At 45.7% G+C, this 12,812-nt stretch overlaps 2 protein-coding genes and 1 long non-coding RNA gene across 15 annotated transcripts in view; 1 reads left to right on the top strand and 2 right to left on the bottom strand.

Annotated features, from left to right (window-relative positions):
• FBF1 (Fas binding factor 1) overlaps positions 1-6,272 on the bottom strand; it is a 21,474-nt gene extending 15,202 nt beyond the window's left edge. For 5 of the 10 annotated variants that reach the window (XM_024980021.2, XM_024980026.2, XM_024980022.2 and 2 more), the window contains exons 1-7: positions 6,139-6,251; positions 5,673-5,738; positions 3,786-3,813; positions 3,140-3,207; positions 1,539-1,632; positions 853-913; positions 19-69 (exon numbers count right to left, since the gene is read on the bottom strand). In XM_024980021.2, the coding sequence (XP_024835789.1) occupies positions 19-69; positions 853-913; positions 1,539-1,632; positions 3,140-3,207; positions 3,786-3,813; positions 5,673-5,738; positions 6,139-6,181 (411 nt within the window). In that variant the 5' untranslated portion in view covers positions 6,182-6,251. 10 annotated transcript variants of the gene reach the window in all.
• Positions 4,263-8,523, top strand: LOC132343120 (uncharacterized). Its single transcript, XR_009491807.1, has 2 exons — positions 4,263-4,348; positions 5,863-8,523. It is a non-coding gene; the product is annotated as an uncharacterized lncRNA (long non-coding RNA).
• ACOX1 (acyl-CoA oxidase 1) overlaps positions 7,365-12,812 on the bottom strand; it is a 24,232-nt gene continuing 18,784 nt past the window's right edge. For 3 of the 4 annotated variants that reach the window (XM_024980019.2, XM_059877980.1, XM_059877981.1), the window contains 4 exons: positions 12,699-12,804; positions 12,429-12,572; positions 12,052-12,258; positions 7,365-11,195 (listed from right to left, as the gene is read on the bottom strand). In XM_024980019.2, coding sequence (XP_024835787.1) covers positions 11,148-11,195; positions 12,052-12,258; positions 12,429-12,572; positions 12,699-12,804 — 505 coding nt within the window. In that variant the 3' untranslated portion in view covers positions 7,365-11,147. 4 annotated transcript variants of the gene reach the window in all.

Genomic DNA, 12,812 nt, shown 5'->3' with positions numbered 1-12,812 from the left:
TCGAAGCTGTTTCCTTACCTTCATGGCCTGCAGCAGAGACTGCGGGTCTGCATCAGAGATGTCTGAAACCTACATGATGGGAGGGTCAGGAGAGACATGCTGGTCAAGGCCCAGCAAAAGTCAGGACCCTTATCACCCGGCTCCTGTTAGGGCAGGAGCACAGCTGGGGGCGGGGAGGAGCATAACCCTTATCACCTGGCTCCTGTTAGGGCAGGAGCACAGCTGGGGGCGGGGGAGGAGCATAACCCTTAATACCTGGCTCCTGTTAGGGCAGGAGCACAGCTGGGGGCGCGGGAGGAGCATAACCCTTAATACCTGGCTCCTGTTAGGGCAGGAGCACAGCTGGGGGCGGGGGAGGAGCATAACCCTTATCACCTGGCTCCTGTTAGGGCAGGAGCACAGCTGGGGGCAGGGGAGGAGCATAATTTGGAGGGTTCTGCCCTCACAGTGCTCATATGAAGTCAAACCTGACCAGCTGTGGACACTCACAAAGCGCTGCTGCTTTTGGGTCCTCCCAAAAGGAAGTCTATAGCCATCACAAAACAGATTAAGCTACTTTCCCTCCACGTGATCGGACAGCGTGGAGTTTATTATGGGAAGTGCCATAAGAAGGGGCAACCGTTGAGCCTCCATCAGCTGCTCGGAGCTCTCCTTTCTAGCTCATCTCACCGGGAGGAATGAAAAGGATTTGCTCTGAGTCCACTTGGCAGCCCTTGGGTACTGTTTTAAGAACAAACTGGCTTTGTGGGGACTTCTAAGCCTTCTGTGGGCAGTCCCTCGGACACAACAGCCGTCTCACTGTCTCTGGGGGTGAGCAGAGCCGGTGAGGAAGAGGGAACAGGCCAGGCTCACCTCGGCATCAGCTCCCGCCAGGCCTGCCTGGGTGATGAAGGCGTCGTCTTCCAGGAGGGACCTGCAAAGGAGCAGAGTCTATACCAGCACCCCACCCCCACGGTCCTCAGGGCACTAGATGATTCAGGGAAGGAGAAGGAGCTTAGAGGGGCCAAGTGAGCCTAGACAGACTCCAGAAGGACAGAATTGCTGAATGGAATCTCACAAGTCACCGAATGTGATGATTTTTAAGTTTGTTAAAAATGTACAGTCCCTTTAAAAGCAACAGGTAGGAGAGAAAAACAGAACTATCTGGGCTAAAATGAAGGTGGAGAGTGGAGTGCTCACAAAGTGCCTCCTTCTTTCTCACAACTGTGGGAAAGTTCAGAAGAACAATCTGAGTCACCAATTTGAGAGTCAAGCATCTAGGCCAATCCTCTTATTCCGAGGGTAAGAAAACGGAAGCTCAGAGAGCTTCAGGAATTGCCCAAGGTCACACAGTAAGCAGGACTGGAAGCCGGAACCTCTGACCTCCAGTTCAGTTCCCTTCCCACCCCGCCAGGATCCTCCGTTGCCCTGGAGTTGAAGGGAGGACAGGAAGGTCGTGGCCCTACAAGCAGGACCCACCGTGAGTGGAGAGGGAGGGAAGGGCAGGAGCATTCGGCCTGAAATGGGGCTTGGATACCCTGGCGGCCCCATGTGCTCACTTTGGTCTAGGCCCAGAGGGAGGGAGCACCTGGGCTCCACCTGGGGCGTCTCTGGCACGTGACGTAAGTTTAACGGGCTTCTCAGGTGGTGTCACTGAAAAAAAGAAAATAAAAGATGTGATTCGGCCACAGAGAACTGGAGTCAAGATGGAAAGGACTGCGCCTTGCCCACCAAGCTGTCTCCCACATCTTCCTACTGAGAGAGGGGCCTTTTTGGAGGAAGGAAACTGACCCTTGAGGCAGGTCTCTTAAAAAACCTGGATGGAGGAGGGCATCATATATTTCCAAGCAGGAAGTCAACCCAGCTGGTGCCAAATCAAGAGGCTGTTCCCAACCCCGACCAGGAAAGCGGACACAACGCACTTCCATCACCCACGGGCTTGCTTTGTGCATGCTCCTGGGCCAAGGCAGGGGGAATCTCAGCCACGCTGTGGCTGGTGAGCTTTGCTGACCCCAAAGCCCTGTTTCTCAGGGCAGCAGACACGGACACACAGGGCAAGGGACTTGTGTCCAGAATACAGAAAGAACTCTTACAAACTCAGCAATAAAAAGGCAAATAACTCAGTTTGAAAACTGGGTAAAGATCTGAATAGACCTTTCTTCAAAGATATAAATGGCCAGGAAACACATGAAGAGATGTTCAAGGTCATTAGTCATCATTAGTCATTAGGGAAATGCCCATCGAAATCACAATGAGATTTAACTTTACACCCACTGAGACGGCTATTTGTTGTCGTTTGTTTAGTCGCTAAGTTGTGTCCGACTCTTCTGTGACCTCATGGACTGGAGCCTGCCAGGCTCCTCTGTCCATGGGATTTCCCAGGCAAGAATACTGGAGTGGCTTGCCATTTCCTTCTCCAGGATGGATATAATGAAAAAGAAAATAACAATTACTGGCAAGAATGTGGGGAAATTGGAACTCCCTTACACTGCTGATGGGAAGGTACACTGGTACAGTTCCTGTGGGAAATAGTTTGGGGGTTCTTCAAAAACTTAAACACAGAGTTATCATATAATCCCGTAATTCAACGCCTGCGTTTACACCCGAAAGAACCGAACACATAAGCCCACACAAAAACTTGTATATGGTTGTTCATAACAGCATTATTCATAACAGCCTAGCTGAAATGTGGAAACAACCCAAACATCCATCAACTGATGAATGGCCAAACAAATGGGGCGCATAGAACAATGGAATATTGTCCAGCCATGGAAGGGAATGGAGAGAGGACTGTTACAGTGCGGACGAACCTCGAACACGGGGAAGGTGAAAGGAAGCCGGATGCAAAAGCCTCATACTGCATGACTCCATTTAATGTAAGATAAGGCAAATTCATAGAGAAAGAAAGTTAAGTAAGTGGCTGCCTAGGGGTGCAGGAGGGGAGAGTGAGCAGTGACTGCTAATGGTGTGGAGTTTCTTTACAGGGTGACGAGAATGTTCTAAACTCGGCTGTGGTGGTGACTGCACACTTCTGTCAATATACTACATGTCGCTGAACCGTACACTTTATAAAAGACTGAACTTTATGTGAATTATATCTCAGTTAATAAAAGAGAGAGAGCAAGCCTGAATCAGGCAGTTCTGGGGAAGGGGCACTTACCCTCCTCTCCCAGGAGGTCACCAAGGACATCATCGATGGAGTCTGGAACAGGAAAAGGGCCACCGTGACTTCAGGAGGAGAGAAGGGTCCTTTAGGGCCTCATAGCTTGAGACCTCATCCAGGACACCCCAACTGGATACTTCTGGATACAGAGCCCAACAAAAAGGATTCTTCCCTGAGTCCCATCTGTTGTTTATTTCTGAATTACTCTGAGGGCCAGCAAGGCAGCATAGGGAGTTCCGTAGGAAAGCACAAGCTACCTTTGGGATTACAGGGAAAACAGCAAGACTCACACCAAGGGACTTCCCTAGTGGCCCAGTGGCTAAGACTCCATGCTCCCAAGGGAGGGGGCCTGGATTCAGCCCCTGGTCAGGGAACTAGTGACTGCATGCTCCGTTGTATCTGATTTTTTGCGACCCCATGGACTTTGTTGCCCTCCAGGCTCCTCTGTCCATAGAATTTTCCAGGGTACTAGCTAGATCCTACAACTAAAGATTCCAAGTGCCAAAACTAAGACTTGGCACAAATAAATATTAAAAAAAAAAAGACATTCACTGAGAACATTCAGGCAGACATTTCTAAGTCATGTGGACCCAAGGCGGGGGAATTATTTTTGGCTTATGGGTGATGTTTCATCCCCACTTACCTTTCACTCTTTTCTTGGCTTTTGGTGCCTAAAAAGGGAAAAACAAATCTCATGAACAAGATCAGACAGTGAATGTGTACTAAAACCCAGAATGCAGAATGAATTGTTTTGCCTTTTGCAAAGATGGGGACAAGGAGCACCAGTGACATGTGGGGACAGACGGCCTTTATGGTTTTCTTAGAGCTTCTCAGAATAGACTCATTCAGAGCATGAAAAGGGCCACCCCCAACCAGCAGTGGATGCCACATTGGGTGCTATCTGGTGGGTGGAAGTCTCTCCTTTCCCCCAGATTTCCAGATGCCACATACAACCCCTCCCAGGATGTAATGTTTTCCTCTAATCCATGTCCCTGACTGTTCAGTATCAGTGACAGACACGTAAAAATGCTTTCCAGATGGATATTCAGAGGCTCAAAAGAGATGCTTGCTTACTGTTTAATAAGAAGTTGCTTTTTTTCTTTTATGCCATGCTACACAGCTTGCTGGACCAGGGATCGAACTCATGCCCCCTGCATTGGGAAGCACAGAGTCTTAACCACTGGACCTGCCAGAGAAGTCCCATTAGTAAGTTTGATATCTATAATCATCACTCTTCTTTGAGGCCACCCAGTCCCCAAAGTACTTCATGCAGTCAAGCTCTTGGAGGTGGAGGCAGGGGGGAGGGTAGACTCCTATTTCCACACACCTGCTCTGATTCTCTGCTGTTGGAGAAGACTCTTGAGAGCCCCTTGGACTGCAAGGAGATCCAACCAGTCAATCCTAAAGGAAATCAGTCCTGAATACTCATTGGAAGGACTGATGCTGAAGCCGAAACTCCAATACTTTGGCCACCTGATGTGAAGAGCTGACTCATTTGAAAAGACCCTGATGCTGGGAAAAATTGAAGGCAGGAAGGGAAGGGGAAGATGAGATGGTTGGATGGAATCATTGACTCAATGGACATTGAGTTTGAGTAAGCTCTGGGAATTGGTGATGGACAGGGAAGCCTGGTGTGCTGCAGTCCATGGGGTCGCAAGGAGTCGGACACGACTTAGCGACTGAACTAAACTGCTCTGCATTCTGCTTACCATCTCAAGGCTCTGGGGGCTGCTTCTAGCTCCTTCACAGCGCTGTCCAGCTCACTGGAATTCTGCCTGTCAGGCTCATCCTCCCTAATGAAGAAAATTAAAGTGTCTGCTCACAAACAATTTGGCTTTAACAGTGCTTGAGTCAAAGATTGATAAAGCCTTCTCTCACTTTACTCATTCAAAAGGTCAAAACTTATTTCCATCAGTTAAAAATTTCTTATGGTGGGTGATTCAGATGAGAGGCAAAGTGTTTTGGGTAACTTTTTGAGGCTTGGAGATTATTTGAAAAAAGTGCAGTGGTCCTCATTCCTTATTCTGAAAGAGGATACAGAAAATAGCAGGTCTCCAACTTGGAAAGATGGGCTTCCCTGGTGGCTCAGATGGTAAAGCGTCTGCCTGCAATGTGAGAGACCCGGGTTCGATTCCTGGGTCGGGAAGATCCCCTGGAGAAGGAAATGGCAATCCACTCCAGCACTCTTGCTTGGAAAATCCCACGAATGGAGGAGCCTGATAGGCTACAGTCCATGGGGTCCCAAAGAGTCGGATACGACTGAGTGACTTCACTTTCATCTTAGAAAAGAGGTGGGGGTCTGGCTCTGTGGTCAATACACCTTTCCAGGCAACACTCAGGTCTACTTTCCCAGCAGCAATCAGCACACAGAACGGATGTGAAAGCTGGTTACTCCTTGATAGTATTTTCACTATCGGTGGAAAATTTCCCCTTTTAACTGTAAATCCAACTCACTCCATTAGTGGTGAACTGTTTTCCCCAGAATTATCATTCTTTCCCGCCCGCTCCTCAAAAAGTTATGCAAACTGACCTTTGGCACAGCTTGGAAGAAAGTAATAAGAGGTGGGCAGCTCTAGTTGTCTGGTGCCGGCCTGTCCTATTATTAGAATGCAAAGTTAATGTGGGGTTACTGCACAGGGGCCACTCTGAATGCTTGAGTTTCTCCTTCTCTGTAATGGCAGTGTTCACGACCCAACGTGTTTTTGTCTCCTCACATCTAGGAGCGTCTCCCATTTCCCAATGATCCTGTCCCAGCCTCGCAGACCGTGGGAATTTCTAAGGGAGGCTGCAAAGGCCTCAGGACCACAAGGACCATCGCATCGTTGTGCACAGCCAACTCCGTGCCAGGCGTTTTAAGATCCCTTAGCTAGGGCCCTCCCGGTGTCATCCCCTCGGTCCTCGCGCCCAGCCCATCTCGATCCCGAGCGCAGCGTATGATCCTTCCAGCCCCTGAAATCCTCCCCACGCTCCCTGCCCCCCGCCCCCCGGTTACGTGCCATTCCCCTCGGAGGCGCAGCCCCTGGGACGTGTCCCAGACATAGCTGACGGTCCAGGCTCCACTCCAGCCCGGTTCAGTAGAGGCCTCCAGCTTCGGAGCGCTACGGACGCCAATCTCTCGGTCGCCCGGCCTCCGGAAGAAAGGAGAGGCGCGAAGCATCCTGGGGGTTGTAGTCCTAAGCCCGCTCACCTGCTAGAGCCAAGGGAGTCTGGGGCGCTGGAATGAACCACACTTCCTAGGGTGCCCCTCCGCGGCCGTTAGTCGGCGCACCGCGTCGTAGCCGCTGGGCGCGTTGCTAGGAGCTGCCTGAACGCCCCTTTGCTAAGCCGGCGGTACGTGGGTTCCGAGGCCGGTGAGCTTCTTCCTCCCGGTTTTCTGCAGAACTACCACTACCTGGGCTCCAAAGTGAAGTGAAGTGAAAGTCAGTCAGTCGTGTCTGACTCTTTGCGACCCCATGGACTATACAGTCCATGGAATTCTCCAGGCCGGAATACTTGAGTGGGTAGCCTTTCCCTTCTCCGGGGGATCTTCCCAAACCAGGGATTGAACCTAGGTCTCCTGCATTGCCGGAGAAGGCAATGGCGCCCCACTCCAGTACTCTTGCCTGGAAAATCCCATGGACGGAGGAGCCTGGTGGGCTGCAGTCCATAGGGTCGCTAAAGAGTCAGACACGACCGAGCGACTTCAGTTTCACTTTCATGCATTGGAGAAGGAAATGGCAACCCACTTCAGTGTTCTTGCCTGGAGAATCCCAGGGACAGTGGAGCCTGGTGGGCTGCCGTCTATGGGGTCGCAGAGTCGGACACGACTTAGCGGCAGCAGCAGCTCCCGCATTGCGGGCGGATTCTTTACCAGCTGAGCCACAAAGAAAGCCCACCTAGGTTCCAAACCAGTTAAAGTTCTTCCAGGAACTTCCCTGGTGGCCCAGTATTAAAACTCCACACTTCCACTGCAGGGAGCACGGGTTCGATCCCTGGTCTAGGAAGTAAGAGCCAACATGCTCTACCGTGCAGCCAAGAAGGAAAAAAAAAAAAAAGGTTATTTCAACATTCTTTTGAGGGCTGACTGGTGGAAAGGTGGAGGGCATGAGAAATGGAGAGTGGAAAAATGATGGGCAGTGAAACCATAAAGACTAGGAAAGTGGCTGTGACCTTCAATTATGAATGCCGAAGCTGTGAAGCCAGGATGAAACCTAACACCATCACGTAATAAAGACAGTAACACTTTTCGTGTTGATTACAGTTTATTAAGGGTTCTTCAGTTTTACAAAGGAAGATGGGGTTAGTGGCTTGGCTTATTCGAAGGTTGGTGGGTCACCACTGTCCAACTGTGACTCAGTCTTTGGACCTGTGCACCTCCTCAAGTACTCCCACCTTCACTGACATGTCCTGCCAGGCATGCGGAACAATACATGCTAAATACACTTCATCCGGGTAGGAAGCAAACTCAAACCATGACAGTTAAAGGGGTAAGAAGGTAGCAAATTATATGCGCCAAAGTAGTTTCCTCGAATTCATAGCAATTGGAAATGTTTACAAGCAGTCATCAGTTGGAATATTATGCAGGTGAATCACGTTGTTACCTAATCTGTGAAACAGTCGACAGTAATGTGGTTAAACTGTTTTGCTTCAGAATTCTTAATATCCTCCCAATGTTCCATGACTTTCCTCGAGATAATCAGTGGCTCACTTATATGTAAGAAAAAATAAAAAAAATTCTCTGAAACCTAGGAATTTGCAGTCTACAAAGGCTAAATTTCCTTATGTTTCTATATTTACTATCATGGACCACAGGAATAATAATGAAAATTTGAGTTTGGAGAGCTATAAGCAAAACTCCACCAGTGTTTTAAAATGAAAAGACATTTTATTCATTTACGGTGACTTGGTCTAATCCTCCAGGAATGGAATAATAAATATTCAATTAGCTGATCTCTGCATTTTTCCATGCAAACCTTTATGAGTCAGGAGACTCAACAGAAGATTCTTGGCCTCAAGTAGAATCATCAGTTTCCTGGCAAGGTTCCTCTCCAGTTGGTGCAGCAGCTACTGCTTGAGGACAATCTATGACTCCAGGCATACCTTGCACAGTACACAAAATGGTTAGTGGGTGTTATAGGCCATCTGCATCTAGTTTTCTTTTTACTGAGATGGATAGAACTCAGAAAGGGGTAGGACTCTGAGCAACAGTCATTAGAGGAATTTTTGTTCCCTAGAGAACTCAAGGATCATGAATCAATATATTTCCGCAACCAAAGCCTTGCACTGAAGAAAATCCAATAATTGAGTTCTAATAACATGTTAATGTTACAAATGGTTAAATGCCTCCAGGTGTATGTTATCTGAAATTACCACCAGTGAGTTCTCAGAAAGTATGTGAACATGGTTAATGTTGCAATTAAGTGAATGTTCTGAAGATAAGCTGCTACTTAGTGGTATGATGTTCTGAAGACAAGAACAGGAAGGCCCGAAAAGGCTTTGGGACCAACTGTGCTTTGAGGTCACTTATGTGCAACACTGAAGTACACCTCAGTGTCTACTGAGTAGATACGAAGTAGAAATCCAAATACTTCAGGATGTAGCAAACTTCATCCATTACAAACAGCAAAAACCTCATGGATCTTTCAAAGGGTTATGTCAGTATCATCTAATAGAAACAATAATTCTGCTCAGGTTTATCATCATTTTGGAGATTAGGTTGAAATTTATCTGTACTCTTTATGAAAATGGCTCACAAAAGAACCCAACAGAACCACCCTTATGTGTGGCAAAGTCTGGCTTCTAAAGGATAGCAAGCTGGGTCTGCTGCTTCCTTATGAGAAACCAACAAATCTGTATTCCTGCATGGACAGAGCACTCAAATACTCTACAAAGACAGCACCATCTATCTGCTGAGGCAGGTTATCTGCTGAGGCAGGTCTCACTCCTTCCTTCCTTCTTTTGTTCAGTGTTACCTAAATCTACATCTTAAAATTCTTCATAATTTAAATTTATGTTTAATTTTATGTGGTACATTCTTTCCATCTTGATAGTGACAAATTCTTGAGGTCTTATGGTACCTTTATTCTTTAATTACAGTGAATAAGTTCAAAACATTCCAATGTTAATAAAAATACTATCAATATGAGATCTAGCTTTTAAATATAAAGCTCAAGGTGCTGGACTGAAGGTGGCTCTGACAGAGTCCACCACCATGTTTTAAACTGCTTAGATCCCAGATCTATGAAGCTGGATTGTGTGGGTGTCATTTCAAAAACCCTCATGTCCTGGCCATGGGTTAGCCCTCTGTGAATAAGATTTTTAACCACTAACTGGAAACAATTCTATATTTAACAGGTTAATATCAAGCAATCTGAATTTACTGTTATTTCCCAGAATCTGATCTAGTCCCAAGAGATACCCATATGAGATTTACAGAGTGATTTTTTACTTCAATGTTAACACAATTATCAATTAGTTCTCCTGGTGGAAAGATTAAGGCTTCTGTCAACAGGCAGTATTTCTTCTGCTGGACCTTAAAGTCTATTACTAGTTTCACTGGGAGAGATTTTATGTAAGGTCCCAAGAAGGGAATTACAGTTCCCTGAATTACATACTACATTCTCAAGACTGACTCTAGAACAACTGGCTTCGTGAGACAGAGGTTACAAATACAGTTAACAACAACAAGAAAATTAAGTGATTTGTTTTACATTGATTTGAAGAAAAAATTCATCATGAGATACATGTTTAGCTTTTAAATATAGAATGATTGTACAAATTAAGACTTCAGCTGAAAGGACAATTTAGCAAGTCAGATAAAGCTCCTAGAAACATACTGAAAATAAAACCAGATATACTGTAAGAAACATTCTATGGAGCTTCCATTTATCCTTTAGCCACTGTTTCAATGATTATATTTTCTGATTAAAAAATCAGAACACATGGTTTGTCAAAGGACTTTCCTGGGTGTAAGAGGCAATGAGTGACGCTTTTATTTTTCTAAGGCCAGACCTCCAAGCATTTTAATGGCTTCTGCCAGAGTGCCAGAATATAGGAAATCTGGATTGTTCTAGAAAATGTAGTTAACATGGTCACCAAAGTTACAGTAACCATAACTGATAGCTCTCCACGCCCTTAATTCTTCTAAGAAGGAACTGTGACTATTTTTCTCCTTTCTTTAGCGTCTTTCTCAGGAGAGGGAGATCAAAACCACTGATGTGGAGATCTCATCGGTTGCCAAAAGTTGTATGTAGAGATGACTTGGCTGCCTCCCTCTCCCCGAGAAGCTGAGGCAAAGGGAGCTCTAATGCTACTAGAGGGACAGTTTAGGGAAGCCTCCAACGGAAGCTTAGTTCCGAATTACACAGGGCAGGGACCCTGCAGAAGCCTGTGCTCAAGAAATCTTTGGGTTGGAAAGACGCTACTGTGAACACTTAAGGTAGGAGCAATACATCAATTAAGGAGGGCAAGCAGGCAGGAGAGGCGTCAGTGTGTCAGGCACGAACTCACAGGTTTCCTGATTAGTTTCTTTTCCCCAGTCTCTCTTCTTCACTCCTGCTTTCTAGCCGGGACCCCTGGCAGCTGTGTTAGGACATGAGCAAGAAAGTTAGGAAGGGTTCTACCCTGCTTAAAAAAACACCTCTGCTTAAAAACACTTGTATATCCAGTGATTAGCAATTAAGATGTGAAAATAATTAACTACTTAGTAGTTAAATTTTACTAATTATCAAAAGTCCTGGCCTCCTGGGATCAGCAGCAATATAGATGGAAGTCGCACTGCATTTCTTAAAACTTTTTCTGAATGCTTAATAGTCTCTTTCAGTGTTAATTGCACTTGTAAAACACATCTGGTTTTCTCCTTTAATTTGCAAAATCTATTTTCTTTTTTCATTTATAAAAAGAGGAAAGGGTCAATTTATCACTTGCTCTACAGCTTTTCTGAATTTGATCAAGATTCCACGAAGTTTGTGTGACAGGTGTAAGAACAGCTACTTTCAGGGCAGACTGCACTTATCATCAAGCCACGTCAGAGCTTGGACTGCAGCGACTTTAGGTGCTTGTAAGACTCATGGACCTGCAGGGAAAAGAGAGAGAAAACATTACTGATAAGGAGCTTGCAATTTAAAATAGCTTTTTTTTTTTTTTTTTGCTGCACTGGCTCTTTATTGTGACTCAGAGGCTCTTTGCTGTGGTGCAGGGGCTTCTCGAGCTGTGGCACGAGGGCTCTCTAGTTGCCCCATGGGATATGGGATCCCAACCAGGGATCAAACCCCCGTTTCCTGCATTGGAAGGTGGATTCTTAACCTCTAGCCCACCAGGGAAGTCCCAAAATAACGTACTTTTAATCAAAAAATTATCTGAACCTTATATGAATCCTGATTCAAAAAAATCAAAGGGGGGTGGGGGGAGAATTGAGCTAAATGGGGAAAAATCTGGACACTGGCTAGTTCATGATATGAAAGAATTATTGTTAATTTGTTTAGGTGTGAGAATGGTACTGCAGTTATGCTTTTTTAAAAAAGGAATCCTTATCTTTCAGAGATACATACTGAAATATTTATGAATAAATTACCTGATACCTTGGATTTGCTTCAAAATAATTCTGTTGGGAGGTTCAGATAAAATGCAACTGGTCATGAGCAGACAGTTGTTGAAACACGATCAAGGGAACAGGGAGATGCACTGCAGTGTTCTATTTATGTATATGTTTGAAATTTTTCAATTGTTGTTAGTTAAGGAAACTAAAAGCCCACATACTATAGGAAAGGTCTTGTTCCCTTCAGAACCTGTTGCTCAAATAAAGGGACTGTCTGAAGTGGTCATGAGAGCTCTCAAAGCTTCCCCAGGTGGTCATTCTCTGAGGGCCTTCCTGCTTTAATATTTAAATGAATAACTTCAAAATGTGAAAGACACTTTTTTCTTTTTTTTACCTCTGTTTTGTTCAGTGGGGATTTCTTGGCCCATTCAAACAAGTTTTCGTACACATTTCCATCATAGCGGCCAAGCACAGAGCCCAGTGTCACATCCTGAAAATCAAATGCATCCACCAGAGCAACCGCGTCAGGGCGAATTGCAGTCAGCAGCTCCTTGATGCGCCCATTCACCTGGGTGATCTGAGACTCTGTCATGATGCTCCCCTAAAGCGAAGAAACGAGCAAACAAGCACAGACGTTATAGGGTACGTATACAGACAGATGTTTATGAATATATAGACACACACATATACACAACTACAAAGTAAACCAAAATTATTTTCTATAAAAAATTAAGAAGTAAATAAAGGGACTTAAACTTAGAAAATCCTGACCTGAAGAAAATCCCCTGCATTCTGACTGATTCCATACAAAGAATACAAGAGACACAAACGCCTTAGGACAGCTTGGATGGACTTCTCTTGAATCTGGAGGACTTTTTCCGTAAAGAGCTTAACCACCACATAGTGGCAATGTGCCTAGATATAAGGAAAACACCAGAATGTAAGAATCTCTGAAAAAGATTCAGCAGTGATAAGGTTTCTGTACTAAGACAATGAGGGGGGTGGTGAAGGACGGGGGAGGGGAGGAGAACCATCACTGACCTCACTTGCCCGAACAAGGTCAATGGACGTTAGGTTCCACGCTACCTCCTTGCTTTTTCTGTGAATCACTTCAGTCTGAAGGTTTTTAGCAGCAATTTCTACTAATCTGTTTTT

This window comes from Bos taurus, chromosome 19 (assembly GCF_002263795.3).
Source record: "Bos taurus isolate L1 Dominette 01449 registration number 42190680 breed Hereford chromosome 19, ARS-UCD2.0, whole genome shotgun sequence".
Taxonomy (NCBI): domain Eukaryota; kingdom Metazoa; phylum Chordata; class Mammalia; order Artiodactyla; family Bovidae; genus Bos; species Bos taurus.
This window is presented reverse-complemented; position numbering and strand designations above follow the sequence as displayed.